This window comes from Solea solea, chromosome 2, assembly GCF_958295425.1.
Source record: "Solea solea chromosome 2, fSolSol10.1, whole genome shotgun sequence".
In the NCBI taxonomy this organism is placed as follows: Eukaryota; Metazoa; Chordata; class Actinopteri; order Pleuronectiformes; family Soleidae; genus Solea; species Solea solea.
In genome coordinates this window covers 20,134,564-20,154,523 of record NC_081135.1, presented here as the reverse complement: position 1 = coordinate 20,154,523, position 19,960 = coordinate 20,134,564, and the positions used below count along the sequence as shown (strand labels likewise).

The following is a 19,960-nucleotide window of genomic DNA, read 5'->3' as shown; positions in this document are numbered from 1 at the left end:
AGCGAGGGTTTTCCGAATGAGCAATCTACAAACCAGACAATCACAGACAGCTTGGTTTGTGAATTTACTCACCAGTATGTTATCTAGTGATAGTTATAACAGTCAGTTAGTTTAATACCATTATTTAACGTATAATATGTGTTTCACCATACTTTGAATTGTATCCCTGGTGCAAAAGCTGGCCACTGTGCACATGGTGAATTCCCCACACAGAAACTAAGCAGATCTGGGTTTGTTACATCTGACTGAAACAATTGCTGCTCTGCCAAAGTTAAAATGCAGTGGCTTCAAGAACAGGGATCTAGCAATGTGATTCCAGCAGAGGTTAAGTTACAAGAAAAGCAGCGCCTCAATAATGTGGGATAATTCAATCCCTCTAAAAGGATCTGTACTTTAAAAAAAAAAAAAAAAGGCAAAGCTGAACACTTAGGTGGGGAAGTATGTGGAGAAAACTGCCACTTCTTGACAGCATAAGCATGTGCTTGTACTGCTGGGCTGAACCATGTGTGCGGTGTTGGCTGACAGGCTGGTACTATTGGTGATTGAGTACAAATGTAAAGGCAGGATTTTGTCTTTAATTACACAAAAAGACGTTTTACACAACTAAAAACATTGTATTGCAACAAAATGAATAGAAACATGTTGATTTGTGTGCTTGATTAAATTGCTACATTTTAATGGCAATAAAAGCATCTAGGAAGTTCTTCGTGTGAACCACACGCGTGTTCCCAAATCCATGTTTGCTTAGCATGGCCACGTACTTGTCCTCCGTTCTCTCACTTCCCTCGGTCTGGACAAGCATGTTCAGAGACTGCAGAGCAGAGTAGGGCGTCAGGCCATCCAACATGGTCTCAGCTATGAGCACCGCACTTCCTAAGACCCAACACAAGAGATTATTCAAGACCTCAGTGAGTGGGGAAAATACATGTCTACATTTTAATATTGTGCAAAACCTCAAACATCATAGACATATTTTCTTTTGTTTTTTTTTTACAAAAGATAAGAGTAAATTTTTAAAAAAAAACATCTTTTATTGGTTAACAATTCTCAAAATCAGTGCTGACTTTCGACTATCATTTCGACACACAAGATAAAATCCATAACAAGACCTTGCATAAACTGCTGTTGAGAGTGATGACAGTCACACTTTTATGCAGAGCATAACATCCAGGAAGTTGTCTGTACGTCTGACATGTTCTGTGGTGAAACCGTGGCTCTTCAAAAGCAGACCATATTCTGTGGCGCTCCTCTGTTTCCCTGTGCTCATGCTGAGAGCCTGCAGCAGACCGCGACTCGGTCCCCTTCTGTCTTCATCCAGGAAGATCTCACTCAGCAGGAGTCCACAGCCTGACAGCATGGTGCAAGTGTGTGATACAGCATGTACACAATAGTACAACCTTAAATAACAATAGACCTAATTTTGTATTACCTCATCTTTTTACTTTTAATTTCTTGAGGCACAAAATTAATCTCAGGAACAAGGAGACAACATAAAATGTCCCTACAGCAGCAGCTGTCAATAAAGCCTGACTGAAACCAAATTAAAAACCAAACAACAGATGATTTTACATATCATTTAACAGAATGCAGTAACTAACCAGTAAGACTCCTATTTAATTTTGCTGGCACTTGACTGACATCCTCATACTGTTGAAAGCATGAAAGCTGCAGTCATTTAAGCAGTTTTTCTTTATAGCCACAGGTTGTTTTTTTTTATACCACAATATAGCTTTATATTGTGTGCCACAATCACTGAAAAGTCATGTCACTAACCAAACACGGCCTCAGGTGAAAGTTCTCAACACAACACTTCATCTAAACAGGAGCCAGAAAGCCACAAAGAGTTGGTCCTCTCTGTTCTGAGATTGGGTTAGATTGAAGAGGTTTCACCTCCCTTCTAATAGTACTTTTCCACTACACAGTTCCTGCACAACTCGGCACGGCGCGGCTCGACTCTACTCATTTTCTTTTTGCTTTTCCATTAGGGATAGTACCTTTTTTAGTACCTGCTCTAGGGAGGTTCCAAGCGAGTGGAGCTGATACTAAAATGTGACTCTGACAGACTGCCAGATCAGTCAAAAAGACTTATAAATCCTGTAAACATGAGTTATTCGCCAACATTTAGCAAGGAAATTACTAAAATCTCAATATTTAAGAGAGGAGACAAGTGTACTTAGCCACCACACTGTAGAAAGCCGGCAATCGTGAGCCACATCACAACCTGTTCTGCCGTATTTCAGTTCAGTGACTGTCAGACAGAGTCGGTACACTGAAAGAACTGCTTTACTAGTCACTAGTTTGTGTGTGTCGCGTATAAAACAACGCCATGACAGTTTCATGCAGCCGTGCTATGATGACTCCGCCCACGTTGAGGAGGTACTATAATAATGTACTAATAAGTACTAATAATTATAATAACCTAAAATAGAGTCGCTTGTTAGTATTAGTTGCTTGCCAAGATTGTTGTCTTTAAAATACAAGAGGTTTCAACAAGACCTTCTGAGCAGTGTTATTTTTTTCAAGCTAATGTAATCAACGAGGCAAAAACTAAATTTACAAATAGCTTTATCAGGCTTTAAGAATTTTACCTGGTGTGCATGTGCTCGCGATTTTACTCAGCAGTGAATGCACCTTGTCATCAGGCCAGTCATGCAGAATCCTCGCCAGGATATACAAGTCTGCTTTGGGCAACTCGTCATTGAAAAAATCTCCTGTTTATAAAGCCAGGAGAAAGAGTGAGAGTGTCATTCCAGCAACTTAGAACAACATCTAAGACAAAATATACACAAAAACTGCACTGATAAACCATTAAACATTGTTGTAATTTAAGCAGAAAAACAAACTGACCTGCTACAAATGAAACTCTGCTGTCTTTGTGCAGCGGATGAAAATGTTCACTCATCTCAACAACAGCAGGTAAGTCGAACACTGTCACAGACAAACCAGGATGGGCTTTGGTGAACTCATAGGCCATTGCACCAGTGCATCCTTGATGGGAAAACATAGATGAGAAGCATTTGTTGACTGTTAAAACACACAATTTTAATCTTTTACATGTTCTCCTTACCTCCAAGGTCACACGCTGTTTTGTAACTAGAGAGGTCAAAGGCTGTAGCCACATCTGTTCCAGTAACCCTTGCAATGCTGTGCATGGCATTCATAAATCTCAGCTTTCTTTCTTGACTGTTGTAGTAATTATCCTTTAAATAGAGAAAGATGAATGAGAAACAAAACTTTCATCTGTAAGAAAAAAACTGAGGCAGAACATCTGAAGAGAATCACCTGAAACACGTCCTTCGATTTCTTGCCAAAGGCCTTCTCATGCTGGTGAGTACCTTCCTGCACAGCACTCTCCAGGTGGGAGAAAAGAGGCCATATTGTGTTGTTACAATGCTGGATGTATCCATGCAGTGAGTACGGTGCATCAGACTGCAAGAAACGCACAGCTAAGTCTGTGTTCTCGTACACAGACTTGTGGCACTCTGGGTGAAAAAAAAAGTCGATTTTAAGTTGAGTTTTAAATGCTCCAATAATTTTTCAAAAGGAATAAGTACAAATATTTCATACATTAAGGTGGAAGCTGACTAACCATTCTCTTTGCTCTTCAATAGCCCCAGAGACACACAAGCCTCCAACAGGCATTCAGTCCCTTTCACAGAAGCTTTGATCTCCTGAGCCACTGCTGCTGCATCCAGTCCTGGACTATTATGAAGCAGGTCAAACACACACAACTTGGAGGCAGTGAAGAGTGCCTGAAGCATTTTAAGAAAAGCAGAAAAAAATAAAGAAAAGCACATCTTTATTGATGAAGATGTTATGTGTTATTTCATACAATGTAAAATGTGTGTGTCTGTTGTCAATCAAAACAAAATAAGAATAAGACAAGTCCAACATTTTGACAAATATGCTTTTACCTTTTTTTGCCTTGAGTTGGCTGAAAAGATCACTAAGAACTATTAGCCCTAAATAATGCTTTTTTTAACCTGTATCCTGGCAACTTGTGGTAACCTTATGACTGACAGGCAACTGATAGAGAGAACAGGAAGTCGCTGCACCTGACGATGAAATAGTGCAACACCTTAATCTCCCGTGCGACCACATCTTTTCATGTGGAGCATTTTTCTTAAGAATAACACATTTGATGTTTTTACTAAGAGTTAGCAGTAGTCACATGTAAATTAGTTTTGAACAGGATCAGACAGCTCCTTTCTCCTTATTTTCAGTATTTATGTTAAGATTAACTAATAGTTTCCAGGCTAGAACTTTAGTGATATGAGCATCACTGATTTTACTATTGACAAAAAGAGTACTCCTTCATTCTTACTTAACATGAAGAAAGGACAGTTAATATTCAATTATCACAACGCTTGACTGTAAGTTAACACAGTTCATACCCAATTACCTTTGAGGCTTTAAATCCATCCATTAGATCAATTATTCTCTGCAAGTCCTCTCCTTTGGGCTCACTCTCCTCCTCAATTGTCTGCCCTCTGCTGGATGCCAGAGGTAATGTTTTCTCAATGTCTCGGACATCAGATTCCCCATTATCTGTATGTTTAGACAAGCTGTTCACCAACTTCGAAGAATGCTCACCCACTTCACTTTTACTGCCTTTCCTTTTCACCTATAAAATAGATTAGGTCTAGTCAAAAAATTGGAAAACAACAGGAAAGGGATTGTGTTTCTAGTGTGAGAACGACTAACCTTATGAACAGGACTGAATGATGGTGTACTTTCCTGGCCTGCAGAGTTAGTACTGCAGTTGTAAATAAGGTCCAGCTGCTTGCAGAAGTGGTTGAGGGGGAAACCAACAACATTTAGGAAGTCTCCGTGGACGTATTCCACCAGCATGCCACCAAGAGCCTGGATACCGTATCCGCCAGCCTTGTCCCTAGCACACACGGACACACACACACAGACTTTTCATTCAGTATTAATAGCAAGATATGGTACATACACTGTCTTTTTCAAATGCAGAACAAGCGAAACATTACATTGTCATTGTCATGAGTCAAAAATAGATTTTCTTGTCTAGCCCACAGAGCTTGAACAAAGCTCTGGCATCAAAGTCCAAAAAGCAACAGGTTCACGAAGCTCATATCAAATGAAATTACCTCAATTGACTGAAGTGAGGTTTCTACACCAAGAGAAATCAATTGCTTTTATATATGTGAAAGTTCAAAAGCTAATACTCACATGGGTTCACCACTGTTGATGTACTCCCACAGCATATCTTCTGAGAGATCAGCAAACTTCACCTTTGTCTCTTCGTGGAAGTCAAACAGCTGGTAATCCACTTCTTCATCTGCAATCAGGACATTGGCATATAAGAACGAATGCTAGACATCCTCCACTTAACTTTAATAACAGAGTTGCTAATAAAAATAACAGTTACATTCAGTTGTGACTCACTTTCTTTCTCGTGACAGAGGACAACTGCTACACCTGTGAAGACACTGTGCTCTTTACCACTCAAGCTGGAAGAAGACAAACAGAAAGGGATGAATTGCATTTTTTTTTTATGTTTGTAATGTTAATTTGGACAGAAACTGGTATAAAATACTAACCTTGACAACATCCTGTAGGCATCATCTTTGTCTACTGGCTTCTCTAAAATCATGCCATCCACAGCCTTTGGAAATGAAAAATAACAGCCAAAGTGAATTTTTACCATAACATACGACGTTAACTAGATTTTTGATACTGTCTCTATCTTACCACGATAGTGTCTGCTCCAATTACTATGTCTGGAGTTTTCAAGTGTTTCTAAAGCAGAACAGTCATACCAATATATAATGAATATGCACTTACAATAAAAATATACTGTAAGTTGTCATGCAGTATATTTTTACTTACAAAAGGCATCCTCCTGGCCACCTCCAGGGCTTTCTGTTTTGCTGTCTCAACTGCATACTCATGAGGTGCTTTGAAAAGTCCCTTGTCAAGGGTTTCTTTAAACCAGGACGGCACTACCTCAAATCGTAAACCCTGACATACAGGAGAGCACAAATAAAGAATTCAAGCATTTAAAAACATAATTTTCATCACTACTGGCATCACTATTGTCAGTTGCTCTTTTAAAACAAACAGACAGACTAGAACAATAGGTTTAAACATTCATTTATGTGATGAAAACTTTTCATTGCACTTAAACAACTGGCACTTGTCATGTTAACTGCACTAGAACTATAACTGTATTCATCCTTTTCTTTGTTACCATTTTATGTTTTATGTGTTTTAATTACTTGCCTTTATCTACTGCTGTAACTTATCTTGTTTTCATGTTGTTTTCGATATCACATATAGGGCAAAAAAAAGCCTGAACTGAATTGAACTACTATGAGGTCACCTGACAAATGTATTAGGTCATGAAAGACACACTGCACTTTTGACATTTTAACAACCATGCAACAAATGCATAGCAGCTCAAATGTAGACAGTTCTGATGTGTTTAACCAGAGGGAAACATACCACATTACGCAGAATCTCTAGCCTCCTTGGCGAGCCACTTGCCAGCACGACCAGTTTGCCAGAGAGCTTGGAAATGACAGGGTTCAGCACCATGGTGGTCGTCTCGTCTGACTGCGGCTGAAGTGATAAACAAAGTTAACCAGTAAAGACACGGCCTAGTTTAAGTCAGACACTCAGCAAAAAGTAATCGGAAGACTCTGAGGACAGACAAAGTTCAAGATAAAGGACATCAATCAATTAAACAAGACGGTAAGCAATTGCACATTTAAGTCATTTATTAAAGGAAGAATGCGTAACATAACAATTTGTTGAAGCTTTTAGTATATTTCTATCTCCTATCTTTGGCATCTTGACTTACAAGATACTTGTGTGGTACAGCAACAACTCAGCAGACGAAAACACAAACCACAAAGAAAATCTGTGCCAACCGAAATCTGCCTACTCCGAAAGACTCATACGCCTCCTGCAACCAGCATTTCTTTTCTGTTCAGCAACTACATGAACTGTTTGAACTTCACATATGAGAGTGACATAGGTCGTTCAGAGCACAGGCCACATGACTTATGAACAGTTTTTACCACTACACTGAACTGTGCACTAAAAAAACACACCTTATAGACACAAATGTGCAAAACCATAAAGAATGCAACACCAAATTTAATAACTGATTATTACATTATTACATTACATGTCATTTAGCAGACACTTTTATCCAAAGAGACTTACAATAAGTGCATTTAAACATTTGGGTACAAACAAGAGCTTCAAGTAAGCCAAACTATAAAGTGCTAGTCATAAGTGCGATGTATAAGCAAGTTTTTTTTTAATTATTATTATTATTCTAATTGGTGCAATACACACCTTTGAAAAATCTACGTTGCTATGTTAGCGCACCTGAAATTCATTGTATGTCTCATGCACTCACGATAAAGGAATCTTAACTTTTAAAGAATGAGGATTTCCACTTTCTCTTACAAACACAATAATGCAAGTTCAGAGAAAACTGGGCTGCACTCAGTTAGATAAAGCTAAAGTAAATGATTCATGACAGCCTTGTTACAATATGACAAAGGTGTGTACTGCGCCGGCATTACTTTTAGGTGGCGTTATATAACAAATGAAATGATAGGTGATCGTCCACAGCTCACTTCTCTGCTGCTCTACACATGCTAACTTGTTGTTAGCTGTATCAGTTCATATCAGCTAACAGGGGCTGCTGAGCAAACTAACTCCTGTGGGCGAGGCGTCTGTTTATTCTGAAAAGAACATGACAAAAAAAAAGAAAAACCACAGTGACATAAAAATATGAGATATGACACTCACCAGCACAAGTTAGAGAATCTACACTGACAGGAATCAGGACGTACTTGCTCCGGTGCTCACAGTGAGGCGCAAACGTGATGACGTGTGTTACGTGACGTGTCAGATCGACCAATCACACACTTGTTAGCGAAGAGTCACTTGCAACAAATAGTATTGGCTCCTCCTCCTACAACTACTTGAAGTAATAAACCCTCGTCTGTGTAAATAACTTTTATTATTTTTTTGTTTTATGTGACTTGTTGTTTTTGTGTGTAATACAATTACTAAAGATGTAGCAGTAATATGACATTGTATGTATTTACATCGCAACTCCCTTGTCTTTAAGACGACTCCAACTATTAAGTGAACCATCACACCCTTGTTGTAGCCCTTAGTTCAAGGGATGGACTCTGCACTTGTGAACAGTGAATAAAGCAGTATTTAAAGGAAAAAACAATTTTATTCACATAGCCCAACATCACAAACACAATTTGCCTCAAAGGGCTTTACAGTCTGTACAGCAAATGACACCCTGTGCCCAGAAAAACTTAACAAAAAAACACTAGATCACTGTATAGAGAAAGAAGTAATATTGCCAATGTAATTTACATGTGTGCTACAGTATGTGGCTGGTAAAACTGATATGGTGTGTTTAAAATATATAGACTTATTCACAAACAAATGTTGCTTATTCTTACAAAACCATGGTAATAGAGGAAGGCAGATTAACATTGGGGGACAGGAACATAGCTGTGGTTCAAGACCATTTGTTTTGGTGCTTATAGGAAAAAAATGTTATTTTACACAAGACATATGTGGTAAGAGTTCGATACACACAAGAACCGTAAAATGCCTTGTTTTTCTCTCACTTCCTCTTTTACACCTCTCACCTTTCTCCTACTTTTACTGTTCCTTCTCACGGTGTGGCATTAAAACACTGCCCGCTGTGTTATCTCTCTCGGCCATCAAAATTGGTATGTGTAGTGTGTAAAATCTCTTTTTGCTCCATCTTCATCGAGTCCATGCTACTTAGGCTGTGCAGATTTATCATCTCTCTCAGCTTTTGTCTGAATTCCTTCGAAGCAAAGTAGTAAATGAAGGGATCGAGGCAGCTGTTCAGGCAGCTGAAACAAAGAGACAGTTTGTAGGGCATGTACAGAGACTTGTTATAGAATAGTCTCAGCACAGTGTGACTCAGCAAGAGGATGTTGTTGGGTGTAAAGCAAAGGGTGAAGACCAGGAGAACAATAACGGCCAGACGTATCGCTCTCTTTTTCTGTGCCGTCTTGCAATCTCTTGCCAGTTTGCGTATGACACTGACGTAGCAGAATGTTGTGACAAAAAGGGGGAAGAGGAAGAGAATGAACTCCAAACTGAAGAGGAAGGCAGCCCAGGCCAACGTGGATGGGAGCATGTCTTTCTTCAGCATGTCAAAACATGTGGTAATCCCAAGTTCAGGAATGACAAAGGTTAAGTCTGTGGTCATGAGTGGGCTCAAAACGGCCAGCACCAAACCCCACATGAGGAGGCAACTGATGACAGCGATGGACTTCCGCTCTCTGGTCTCTCGGAACAGCATGGGCCTGACTATGCCCAGGTAGCGGTCGATACCTATGGCCATCATGGTCAGAATGGAACAGTAAATGTTGGTGTAAAAGATGATGGTCAGTGCACTGTAGGAGAATACAGAGGAAAAAGGGGTTATTTGGAGAAAAAGTATTGGAAGTTCTGTTGAACAGTGCTTTCTGCAATGCCGGGTTTATGAGAGGTTTTATTCATTTTGGCACATAAACTAAAACACTATTTGACTAGCTGTCCCATTCAATGTAAATACATGTCAGACTGACTGACTAATATGCAATGTGTATTGATCTCGGAAATATGACTCTCGGGGGTTATTGTCTCCAGAAATGCATTATTTAATTTTGGTCCAAGAAAAAAATAATGGCAATTATCAATATTATTAAATCCCAATACAAATCAAATCAGCAGCCAAGTATCATGATACTTGTTCCAGAGTACCTGCACATATTAGGTCCCAGATTCCAGTTATAACCTTGGAGCTGGTAGGCTATCTGAAAGGGCAGAGCAGCTCCAAGGGTCAAGTCAGTGAAGGTCAGATTAATCATGAAGATGATGGAGGGGGTCTTGGGCGAGGTACGGAACAGGAGGAGCCACATGGAGAGACCATTTCCCACAAGGTTGATGGCAGTAACGAATATGTAGATGACAGAAATGAGGTTGCTGGTGTTTGTACTCTGAAACAGGTACAGGGTTGCATTGTCCAGCTGTGTCCCGCTCGAATTACCCACCATGACTGGACGGGCCGCCACTCACCTGTGTACAACACAGCAGAAAAATAAAGTATGATCAAATATTTGATTTCGAAAGCAAATGTGCTATGCCACAACAAGAAACCAGTCTAGATCTTATCTCAAGTGATGAATGCAGAGTGGAAACATCTGCAAGGGAGCATAAATGAGTGGTGTGAAGGTGTGGTGAAATCCTGTAACATTCACTTCATGACTGGTTCACTGAATGTTGTTGTCTGTATGAAAGTCACTCAAGTGTTGGGTGGAGTATTCACACAGGAAAAGGACATCCTTGATTAGTTGTGCTGTGCCAACTGTCAATCTGGGCAGGTTGTGCACAATTGACACACAAAAAATGTTCTTGAAATATAGGCTCACAAGAGCCAATGGTTATATGGTTTTATAATCACAGATTTTTTTACCAAAAATCGTAACAGAATTAAAATATAGCACCGTGAGATGGCTAACACTTTCTATCACATACATAAGTCGGGGGATTACCACAAACCACAGCTTTTATTTTTTTTTTTTTACAGCTACTTGTGCAAGGGGAAGTTCACAATTACAGAATCAGTCATCAGGACAGTGATTGTAACAATGATCAATCTTCTAGTGCCATATCAGAAAAAAAACAAATAAAAATTATCTGTCTGTATGTATAAAAATAAGAAAAAAAGGTGAGTGCTACACTGGGTCACTACACATTAGTGGAAATCAAGTGCTCGACAACAATAAAATTGATAGACTATTCAAAAATTCACAAAATTCCTTCTCTTAATTTGGTCAAAGTGTGACCGTCAAAAAGAATGGCATCGGAGGCACTCTGACAAAGACAAAGATATTCATGTAGTAATGAAGAAGTCTTAGATTTTTCTACAATGAAACGCCTCGGCTGCCGTTCCTATGGACTGCCACTAACACTGTATTATTCTCCTCGACGTTTTATTGTGAGGATTTTTGTAAATGTTCACCTCATTTCATTTACACCCTACTGATGTTAAGACTTGGGTCAGTTTTTTAGTCATCTTAATTTTTCTGTAAATAGGCTGAACAAAAATGATGTCAAAAAATAAACATTTTTTCCTTATGAAATTGAGTCACTGCAGACATTTCCAAAAAAATAACCCTGAGCAAGGCGTTACTAATAACATAAAAATTACACAATTTTAAATATACAAAAAAAGTATTAATTAGCTGACACGTGGCACAGCTTAGGCCCATTTCAAAATGAGATTAACATTGCAAATGTATATAAGGTTAGCAGCTCTCCAGGTAAACCACAGTAAAAGTCAGTTAGGAACTCACCTATATATTCAAGGCTCAAAAGATCGGAGCGGGGAGGCACAGTTGTGTCAGTTACAGATGGGGGTACAGATAGTGTGACTGTTGGAAAAAAATCGCATTTGTACTTGTCAAGAGTACCACACACACACACACACACACACAGAGCGAGAGAGAGAGAGAGAGAGGAAATGAGACATGTGACAGTCTTGTACCAACTGTAGTAACAGTTAGATTCAGACTGAGAATTACTCCTGACACGTGTACCTGTCTCAGACTTTCCACTCCAATCCCAATAATTACCACAACCGTTGTCTGATACTTGAACTAGTGGCCCATGACTTATCTGAACCACCTCTCAGTGTTTACGATAAAGGGCATGTCTGTTTCCGAAAAGTCTGTGTTACTTTTACTCATCAACACTGTTACTAACACAACAGACGTGTCGAGTCCTCTTCTGATTTAAGTTTTTAATGTCCGATTCACTGCATCACATTCGTTTTAACTGTTCCCTTTTCAACTGATGATTTTCTGTTCCCTTTTAAATTATTTTTGCATATATCTTGTGCCTGCTCTGTTTTCTTCGGCTAATATTGGGAAGTGAAAAGTGGTCTATAAATCAAGATTATTATGTTTCTATTCTTAATGTAAAAAAAAGGATTATTCACAAGTAAAACCTGTGACAAGTACCTTAATATAAGTGTGCAAACCTCCACACAGTCAACATTCAAAGCTCCCGACAGCACATATACACACACACTCACCAACACATACATGCACATGCATTACATAAACGTGTTTCCATAACAATCAGAGACATGCGCTCACAGACTTCCTTTTGATTGTGACGGTTCTGCTTTTTCCTGTGACAGACACCATCTATGTGATCACTGTGATAAAAAAAAAGAAAGACAATTAAAAGAAATAGCCTCCTCTGTGATCTCAAATGGCTGAAGAACTTTTTAGCCATGAATGCTTATCTACTAATTTATACGACAGGCAGTGCAGCAGACAGGTGCTTCCTCGCCCAAACTGTCAAACTGCTACAATGACTGAAACACTGTTCAATCTCTCATAACATCAGAAGAGCTTTATTTCCTCACAGTTTAAGGAGAAAAAGGGATACAAGAGGTGTGATAGACAAATATTAGGGCATAAATCCTGTTAAACACACTCCATATATACACCTTTTTGTATTTATTTTTGTAATATTTAATGCAAAACATGTACCAATACCATTAGAAATGTATTATTTTCACTTTTCTATCTCATACTGCCATTTCATTTACATTGAATGCTATATATAAATGTATTGAATGTGTTCTTCCTGGCTCACAGATGATCATGTACAAAGCTCATGAAACACACTCTGGTCTCTGTTGTAAGAATCAAGAGAATAAAAAAAGAACCAACTGTAGCATGACTGACAGACATTAGGAAAGAGAGATAAAACTTGTTGACATGTTGTCCTCTTAAGAAATAATAACTTTTCCCCTCAGTCGCTCACCTGTACACAAACAAAAACACACACAGGATTACCAGAGTTAGATTTTCTACATCTCTGCAAAAGTTCCTCATTCCTTACATTAAATTCCATTTTCATAAAAGGATTTATTCGGTTTTTTTGAAAGAAACATCCCAGTTCAGCAGTGTCTCTGAAAATGTTTGAGCAATCACTTCAGTTCCACCAAACTGTTGAGGGACGTCACACGAGAACTGTCTCTTACGGGGACACACTTCATAAACGTGATGACCGACTGGACACTGGACTGCCTCACGTGACAGAGCAAGCAAGAGGATTTCAATTAAAAATAAATCAATCAATCAAACATCAACGTATCAATTAGTGTGTGAAATATACTAATGGAACTGTTGTGCTGTTACTAATGTGACTGCTACCAGTTCTCATTATTCTACATAGACTTGTAAAATAAAGGGTTTTACGGTCCAGTGTGTAAGAATCACTGATATCTAATGTGAGGACAACTACAATGGCTTTCACATACCAGAAAGGATGTAAACACTCAACACTCACACTCTGCAGTTTCCTCCTTTTTTTTTTTTTATTGGTTTATACTTCAATTTACGTATCAAGCTTCTGCTTCAAAATGCAAATTGTGGCCACTGCAAAGCAAGGCCCTTCCTTGCCTTAAGTAAATATAAAAGTCTTATTCTAAGGCTACGAAAACCAAATTAGTTTTATTTTAAAGCGATCAAACACTTATAAAAACATACGTATGTGTAGTATATTACATTTCTGCCAATAAACCCTCCTGAATGATACACACTGGACCTTTAACATGTGCTAAAAATGTACACGCTCCTTGAACAACATTCAGACCTCTTGCCTTTGAGGCGCTTTCTACCTCAGTGGGATTGATTAGTCTCATCATTACAGTCAAACCTGTCACCATCAACGTGGGCTGAAAAGCTGAATCATGTACTTTAATTTCCTGTAACTGCTCACATCTCACAGCTCATCTTTGCTCTTGTCGAACATCTTCTCCAGCCCTGTTGCCATAGTAACAACCTCATAACAGTGATCTGCTCCGGATTCAGATGAGGGGCCCACAGGGATGCAGTCGTAGCCTTTGCCTGCTGAGTTCATGCGTTTGCGGTTGCGTGCGCCCGGTTGGTAGAGCTGCATGGCTGGGCGGTCCTGGAGGAAGACAAGAGAGCAAGACATGGGAGAGACGAGCAGCACACTGTTTGAATTCACATCGATCCATATGTAGTCCTCTATTTATTTTCTTAATTCATAGTTTATGCCAGTGGTTCCCAAATGGTGTGCTGCAGCCAGACGGGTGTGCCATGAGACCAATTTAGGTGTGCTGTGGATTTTTTTTTTTTACAACCTTACACTATAATGCTGATTAAAGTTAAAAAAAAATAAAAAATAAATGCTGGGCTAAGATTGATGTTAGGCATTGGCTGGTAATGATTAAGGTTAGGGATAACACTTTGTTTTGGCTGCCCAGATGTATGGAACTTAATGCAGTGTGCCGTGAAAGATGGCTGCGCAAACTGTGTGTGTCTGAGAGAGAGAGAGAGAGAGAGAGAGAGAGAGAGAGAGAGAGAGAGAGAGAGAGAGAGAGAGAGAGAGAGAGAGAGAGAGAGAGGCAACCACAGTTGCAGGTGAAAGAAATGTATTTATTGTGTCATAGACATTAATCAGTTCTAAACAGTAGATTGTGTCATTTTTATTAAAAAGCTCTAAACCACATTTTTGAGAAGAATCAGGATCATCATTTTGCTACGACCATTTACTTAGGACAGTGAAGTACAGATATGTATGTATTTTATAAAAGGGTTTAAATGTGTGCACTGTGTTACAGCTTTTAAATAATTGTCCAATTCTTAAGTTTCACATTACTTACTTCCTTATGTTAAATATCTCACTTTTCTCTTCAGGGTGAGAAGATTTGACTACAGATGTGCCTGGATGTTTTGGCTTGGCCTTTAATAAAAAAAGGTTTGAAAACCACTGGTTTATGCCATTGGGTATCCTGAAAGACACAGTGTCTGTCTGTGTCACAACTTATCACAGTCATCTGTAAACAATCACATATCAATGAACATCTGAGACATGGTTACAACGTTGCATCATGCTAAAACAAAGCATGGCTTCACCACCCAAACCCCCCATGCTCACCTTCTCGCTCACCTTGTTTCGGAGGCGTTCCTTCCTGTTACTCAGGTCCTCCCTGTCTTCCTTCCCTAGCTTGTCTCCACTGTCAGGACAGTAGGAGAAGCCATGGTGATGTCCCTCTTTCTTGGCTCGGTCTTGGCAGTAGCCCTTCCCCCACTTGGTCTCATCTTTACGCCGCATATATTTATCAAACTCGTAGTGGTGTCTCTGTCGTTTCCGCTCTTCATCTTTCCCTCTGTGATCTTTATCCCTCTGTCGCCGTCCGTGCTGTTCTCTTTGCTCCTTGTCACTCTCAGGCTGACCTCTAGTGGCAACAGGGGAAATTGCAGACACAGGGTACAACATTATGAGTTCTTTGTACTTAGTAAGATATTGATATTGTCATAACTTTTTCCCCCAGAAGATTAAATTTGAAAAATAAACACACACACACACGCACATATATATAAATTGACTCAGATTATTTTTTCTTGAGATAACATGGCTCGTTTCAGAGCCACCATCGCCTGTAAAGCTTCAGTCACAATTGTCTTTTTCTTAAAGAGACACTGTGCAATTTCTGCCAGTGTGCAAGGTTATCATTTTAATAAATGACATGGTGCATTGTGTTGTAGCTAAACATCATGTGAGATTGTGTGCTCTTGCCTCATTACCATCAAGTACTGGTGCTAGTTCTTATGTTCAAACCTGGCTTTTGCACTTTCTTTAGAGTTTCTAGAGTTTTTTTTTCACTGGTTCTAGAGCTCTGTTTATAACTATTTTTAATACTATTCAGATTTGCTTTTGTTCTCCATCCTCTCTCCTGTTTTTCACTTGCATCTGCATGCCGAACCAGCAACTGGGAAGCAGATTAATTATCATGTAATCACAAGAAAGCGAGATTTGTCCTGAGATTACAACATTGATTATTCCGTGATCTCAAGATAATGGAATGAACAAAACAGTGATCATGGCTGTTGTCGGCTTCCATACAAGTATGTGCAGTGAACTTACTTTTCCTTGGGGTCCTTTGACTTCATTTGTCCTCCTGCTTTTTCCCATTTCCCTCTGTCTGCCTCCCCAGTGTCACTTTTGTCCTTAATTCGGTCCGAATCCACATCGTCGTCTCTGTCGCTCTTCTTCAGGAGCTGAACAAACACAAGGTCCCCATAATTATTTGTTATAAAGGGCCATCTAAAACATTTGTAAACTGTAAGCAACATAATTTGTTTCAGGTATGAGTTACTTTGATTTTGATGTCTTTATCGGACAGTTTCTTCTGCTTCTCAGCCTCTTTCCGTTTGCGTCTCTCCTCCTCTCGTCGCTTCCTCTTCTCCTCTTCTCTTTGCCGTTTCTTTTCCAGCTCTCTCCTCCTCCGCTCCTCTCTCTTCTCCTCTCTTATTCTCTTTAAGGACAGATGAAGCAATCAAACTATATTACATATTTTTCAAAGCACACTGTGGGTAATTCCATTTGCCATTCCTTTTATTTTTTTTACCTGTTTCTCTATTTTCTTATTTTTGATGTACTCCAACAGGGGTGTTGTTCGTTTGGCTGAAATAAAAAAAGGGGAAACATCAAATAATGTCTATACTTATGCAAATGGATACTTTTTTTCATGATGATTCACAGGAAAATAATCATCTTTGTTTGTATTTGCACCTATGAGCTCTCTGGTTTTGGCCTCTATCTCTCCCAGGAGAGTCTCAGGATTGGCCATAGACTTCTCGTCATCACAGGAGTAATTCTCCAAGAATCGCTTGTACTCTGGATCTGAGAGGGTTTCAGAGCAACATGCATATAAATGAGATCACACCAAATATGGACTTTGTTGGCTCAAGCTGTGCATTTCAATACCTTCTTCAATGCTCCCGGCTTTGGCATCTTTCTTTTTTAGCTTCTTCTTGGAAATTTTCTGGAAGGGGGCAAACTCTACCACTGCAGGATATTCCTGACCTGAGTAAATATTGAAATAAAGGGCAGCTCATCATTCAACAGACCAGCCAGAGGATAATAACAGTGACAGTAAACAATACATGGCAAGGCAAGGCAAGGCAAGTTTATTTGTATAGCGCCATTACGCAAGGCCATTCATAGTGCTTTACAGATGCAAAACAAAACAAAATCAATTTTAAAAAAATCAATTATAGAAATAAAAACAATTTAAAACATTAAAAAAATTTAAATCAAGCAGACAAAGAATTTTTCATCTGTTCTGTGTTTGCCCTCCTTTATTTGTCATGCGCATACAATTCATCCTACAGCTGCAAAACAAACATGATTTGTTTGCATTTAATACTGCAGACCATACGACTTTGTTTGTCCACCTTCATGGCAACAAAATAGTTCAAACAAAGTTAAGAGACATACCTTTGTTGTCAATAAAGACATAGCCATCAAATCTGTCTCTAAACAGCAGGATATCTTCAGGGTTTTTAAAATTGATGTATGCTCTCGAGAAGAGGTGAGGATACAGACTGAGGAGGGGGAAAAAATGAGAGGTCAAAAACATTTTCTTGAGAAGGAAAATTATTTTGTACTACAAGGTCAGAAAGGTTACAAATACCTTTGATCTGCTGGGAAGAACTCAAAATAGTCATAGGAGGGCAGAGGGCTGAGCTGTTCTTCTAGTTGGTCTTTTGACAGGTGAGGAGGAAGCCTTCGAATCACCACCTGCAATTATATAAGAAAACTGTGCTTTATGGTTTGAGTGTTTGCTTGCACTGATTTTATTGCCCTTTATTGGCAGCTCTTATAAACTAGAAATGTGTGCTGTGTGCGTCTATGTTGCCCCATGCCCTTATTTACTGTTTTTTTAATTGTTGTTCTACTGCAAATTGCAAAACAAATGTCCTTAATAAATAAACAGATTAAGCTCTACACAGAACTGACGTGAGATTGCTTCCAAACATAGGCTCAGTTTTATGTGGTCTTGTGTTGCTCTCAGTGGAACAAGAACTGTCTTCTTATACATCCATCAAAAAAAACACTATGAATTGGATTGTATTTCTTTAGAACCCATTCATTCCCTTTAACTTAACTTTCCTGCTAGAAGTAAACTGACAGAATGGACGGAGACATGGGTTTGTTTGTTTGTTTTTCTCTCAGGCTAATGAAGGGTAAAACATACACTATATGGTTTTAATAAATGACAACATTACTCAGAGAAACATAAAACCTGTGGAACATGTAAACAGTGGTGAGTCTGTGTGTTGAGAGAAGCCGTGCTTTTAAACCCCACATGATGCGCACAGGACTAGACGCAGTGCTGCCATAATCTTTTACAGTCGATGCTGCATTTGTTTAAGCGCACTAGCTGTACATGTTAACGTCCTATATAAAGACTTCGTGAGTAAAGTCGTTTAGAAATGTGGAAGTGAAGCTGATACAGGTCTATAGTCGCTGTCCGCGGTGCTGAAATGATCCCAGCTCCCTCCATTCCTCCTCCATGACTGTTCTCCACAGCAATAATGATGCGACACAGAGCGGGAAACACGCTCGGCTCCCCCACCTTGGTGAAAACCTCCTTCTTCTCCTCTTTCGGTTTGAGGTTACCGGGGATGTTGTCCTGCTCTCTCGGGATGTCCCTAAACTGTATCTCGACGACGCTTTTCTCCTTGCCCACGGTCATTTGGTCCTTTTCAGACCGCATTTCTCCCCATCTCCTTCTCCAAGCCCGTGTTGTCACTGTGTTCTCGCGAGACTGTGATGTTATCGCGAGTGCAGGGAGAGCTGAAAAGACGGCAACATGCATGTATGTGTGCAGAGTGCGGATACAGTTTTCAAAAGGACCTGTCACCTTCACACAAACTATCAAACACGGTTAATGAAGCAGCTGAAAGACGGTGATTTCCTTTGCGGAAGCATAGATTTTAGACAATAGTATAGAATGTGCATATTTTAATGTCTTTTAGTGTATTAAATAAAAGTAATATTCACAACATGGATGACAAAAAGGGTCTCTTTTTTCAAATATAAATGTTATAATCAAAAATAAAAAAGGTCTGTAGATCAGCTGACATGGAATGATTATAAAATGTAGGAAGCAGAAAACAACTATGAAAACAAGTGTTGACCGTTTGTCTGAGGTAATGCTACAATTTGCATGAAAGCAATTAAAATGCTGTTTTTCCCTTAAAACAAAAATAATTATATAAATTTTAATTTTTAATTTTATTTGTTTGCTGTCCATAACATAACTGAATAATCACTTAGATCAAGCATTAAAAGCCAAGGCTGCTGTGCCCACTGGGTGGCGCTCTTTTGCAGTAACTGTTTCACAATTATTGACATGTTCTGGGCATTGATCAAAGGTGACGTTTCAGGTTGACTGGACACTTTTATACTTGAAGTCAACGGTGAAACATCAGACATCGCCAAGTCGCCATGGCAACACCTATAGGCGAAAACTCACAATTATCACGATATAGCGTTATAATTGTCTCAAGCCAGTTCTCACCACATGGTAGGAGAAACACACCACAGCGATGCGTTCAGAAAACGCATTTATTCTGTTTAATTGTCATTCATAGACGGGATTCATCACGCGAGTATGGGGGGGGGGGAATTAAAGCGACTCGCAGTGGTTTTTGCGCATTTTACTGCACTGTATGTGTCACAGTGTCGTCAGTGCTGCTGCACGCCGTCACGCTGCGCTGTTCCACAGAGGACGAACAGCGTGGATCAACGCTGCCCACAGAGCCCACAGATTCAGTGCAGGAGGTCTGACTCACTGACCGTCCGTAGACATCCCGGTGAGGAACTGTGGAGCAGATGGAAACAAAGTCACTGAACAAGAAAAAGCACCCAGAGAGCGCAAACGTATACGCAGTGTCACTGCACTGAAACGCATCATTGTCATCAGCTGGTCGATTTGACACAGTTTTCGGTTAAGTGACATTTTATGATAATTGCTCGCTACAAGCCAATGAAGTCACGGGTGTGAACAAAAATGGGGAATGAATAT

At 39.5% G+C, this 19,960-nt stretch overlaps 3 protein-coding genes across 8 annotated transcripts; all 3 read right to left on the bottom strand.

Annotated features, from left to right (window-relative positions):
* Positions 1-555: 555 nt before the first annotated feature.
* asmtl (acetylserotonin O-methyltransferase-like) lies at positions 556-7,898 on the bottom strand. 3 transcript variants are annotated; one of them, XM_058623359.1, is made up of 16 exons: positions 7,795-7,898; positions 6,472-6,588; positions 5,857-5,988; positions 5,719-5,766; positions 5,568-5,632; positions 5,413-5,477; positions 5,197-5,305; positions 4,705-4,891; positions 4,403-4,624; positions 3,590-3,752; positions 3,283-3,482; positions 3,068-3,200; positions 2,848-2,988; positions 2,589-2,711; positions 1,110-1,347; positions 643-873 (listed from the first exon to the last, which is right to left on the bottom strand). In XM_058623359.1, exons 2-15 carry the CDS (start codon positions 6,562-6,564, stop codon positions 1,142-1,144), a joined length of 1,887 nt encoding a protein of 628 aa, XP_058479342.1. In that variant the 5' UTR covers positions 6,565-6,588; positions 7,795-7,898; the 3' UTR covers positions 643-873; positions 1,110-1,141. The 3 variants fall into 3 exon arrangements, with proteins under 3 accessions (XP_058479343.1, XP_058479342.1, XP_058479344.1); XM_058623361.1 differs by lacking the exon at positions 7,795-7,898 and adding an exon at positions 6,830-6,933; XM_058623360.1 differs by lacking the exon at positions 1,110-1,347 and having other exon boundaries at positions 556-873.
* A 321-nt stretch (positions 7,899-8,219) lies between these two features.
* Positions 8,220-11,468, bottom strand: p2ry8 (P2Y receptor family member 8). Its single transcript, XM_058618219.1, has 3 exons — positions 11,391-11,468; positions 9,796-10,110; positions 8,220-9,446 (listed from the first exon to the last, which is right to left on the bottom strand). The coding sequence occupies exons 2-3, from the start codon at positions 10,086-10,088 to the stop codon at positions 8,723-8,725; spliced, it is 1,017 nt and encodes a 338-aa protein (XP_058474202.1). The 5' UTR covers positions 10,089-10,110; positions 11,391-11,468; the 3' UTR covers positions 8,220-8,722.
* upf3a (UPF3A regulator of nonsense mediated mRNA decay) lies at positions 9,978-18,787 on the bottom strand. 4 transcript variants are annotated; one of them, XR_009233960.1, is made up of 13 exons: positions 18,506-18,787; positions 17,561-17,667; positions 17,365-17,471; positions 16,852-16,950; positions 16,657-16,767; positions 16,493-16,548; positions 16,241-16,399; positions 16,009-16,142; positions 15,019-15,319; positions 13,834-14,025; positions 12,195-12,256; positions 11,391-11,468; positions 9,978-10,031 (listed from the first exon to the last, which is right to left on the bottom strand). XR_009233960.1 is itself a non-coding variant. In XM_058618188.1 (11 exons), exons 1-10 carry the CDS (start codon positions 18,746-18,748, stop codon positions 13,837-13,839), a joined length of 1,506 nt encoding a protein of 501 aa, XP_058474171.1. In that variant the 5' UTR covers positions 18,749-18,786; the 3' UTR covers positions 12,166-12,256; positions 13,834-13,836. The 4 variants fall into 4 exon arrangements, 3 of the variants coding, with proteins under 3 accessions (XP_058474171.1, XP_058474179.1, XP_058474190.1); XM_058618188.1 differs by lacking the exons at positions 9,978-10,031; positions 11,391-11,468 and having other exon boundaries at positions 12,166-12,256; positions 18,506-18,786; XM_058618196.1 differs by lacking the exons at positions 9,978-10,031; positions 11,391-11,468; positions 12,195-12,256 and adding an exon at positions 12,437-12,873 and having other exon boundaries at positions 18,506-18,786.
* Between the last annotated feature and the right edge of the window lie 1,173 nt (positions 18,788-19,960).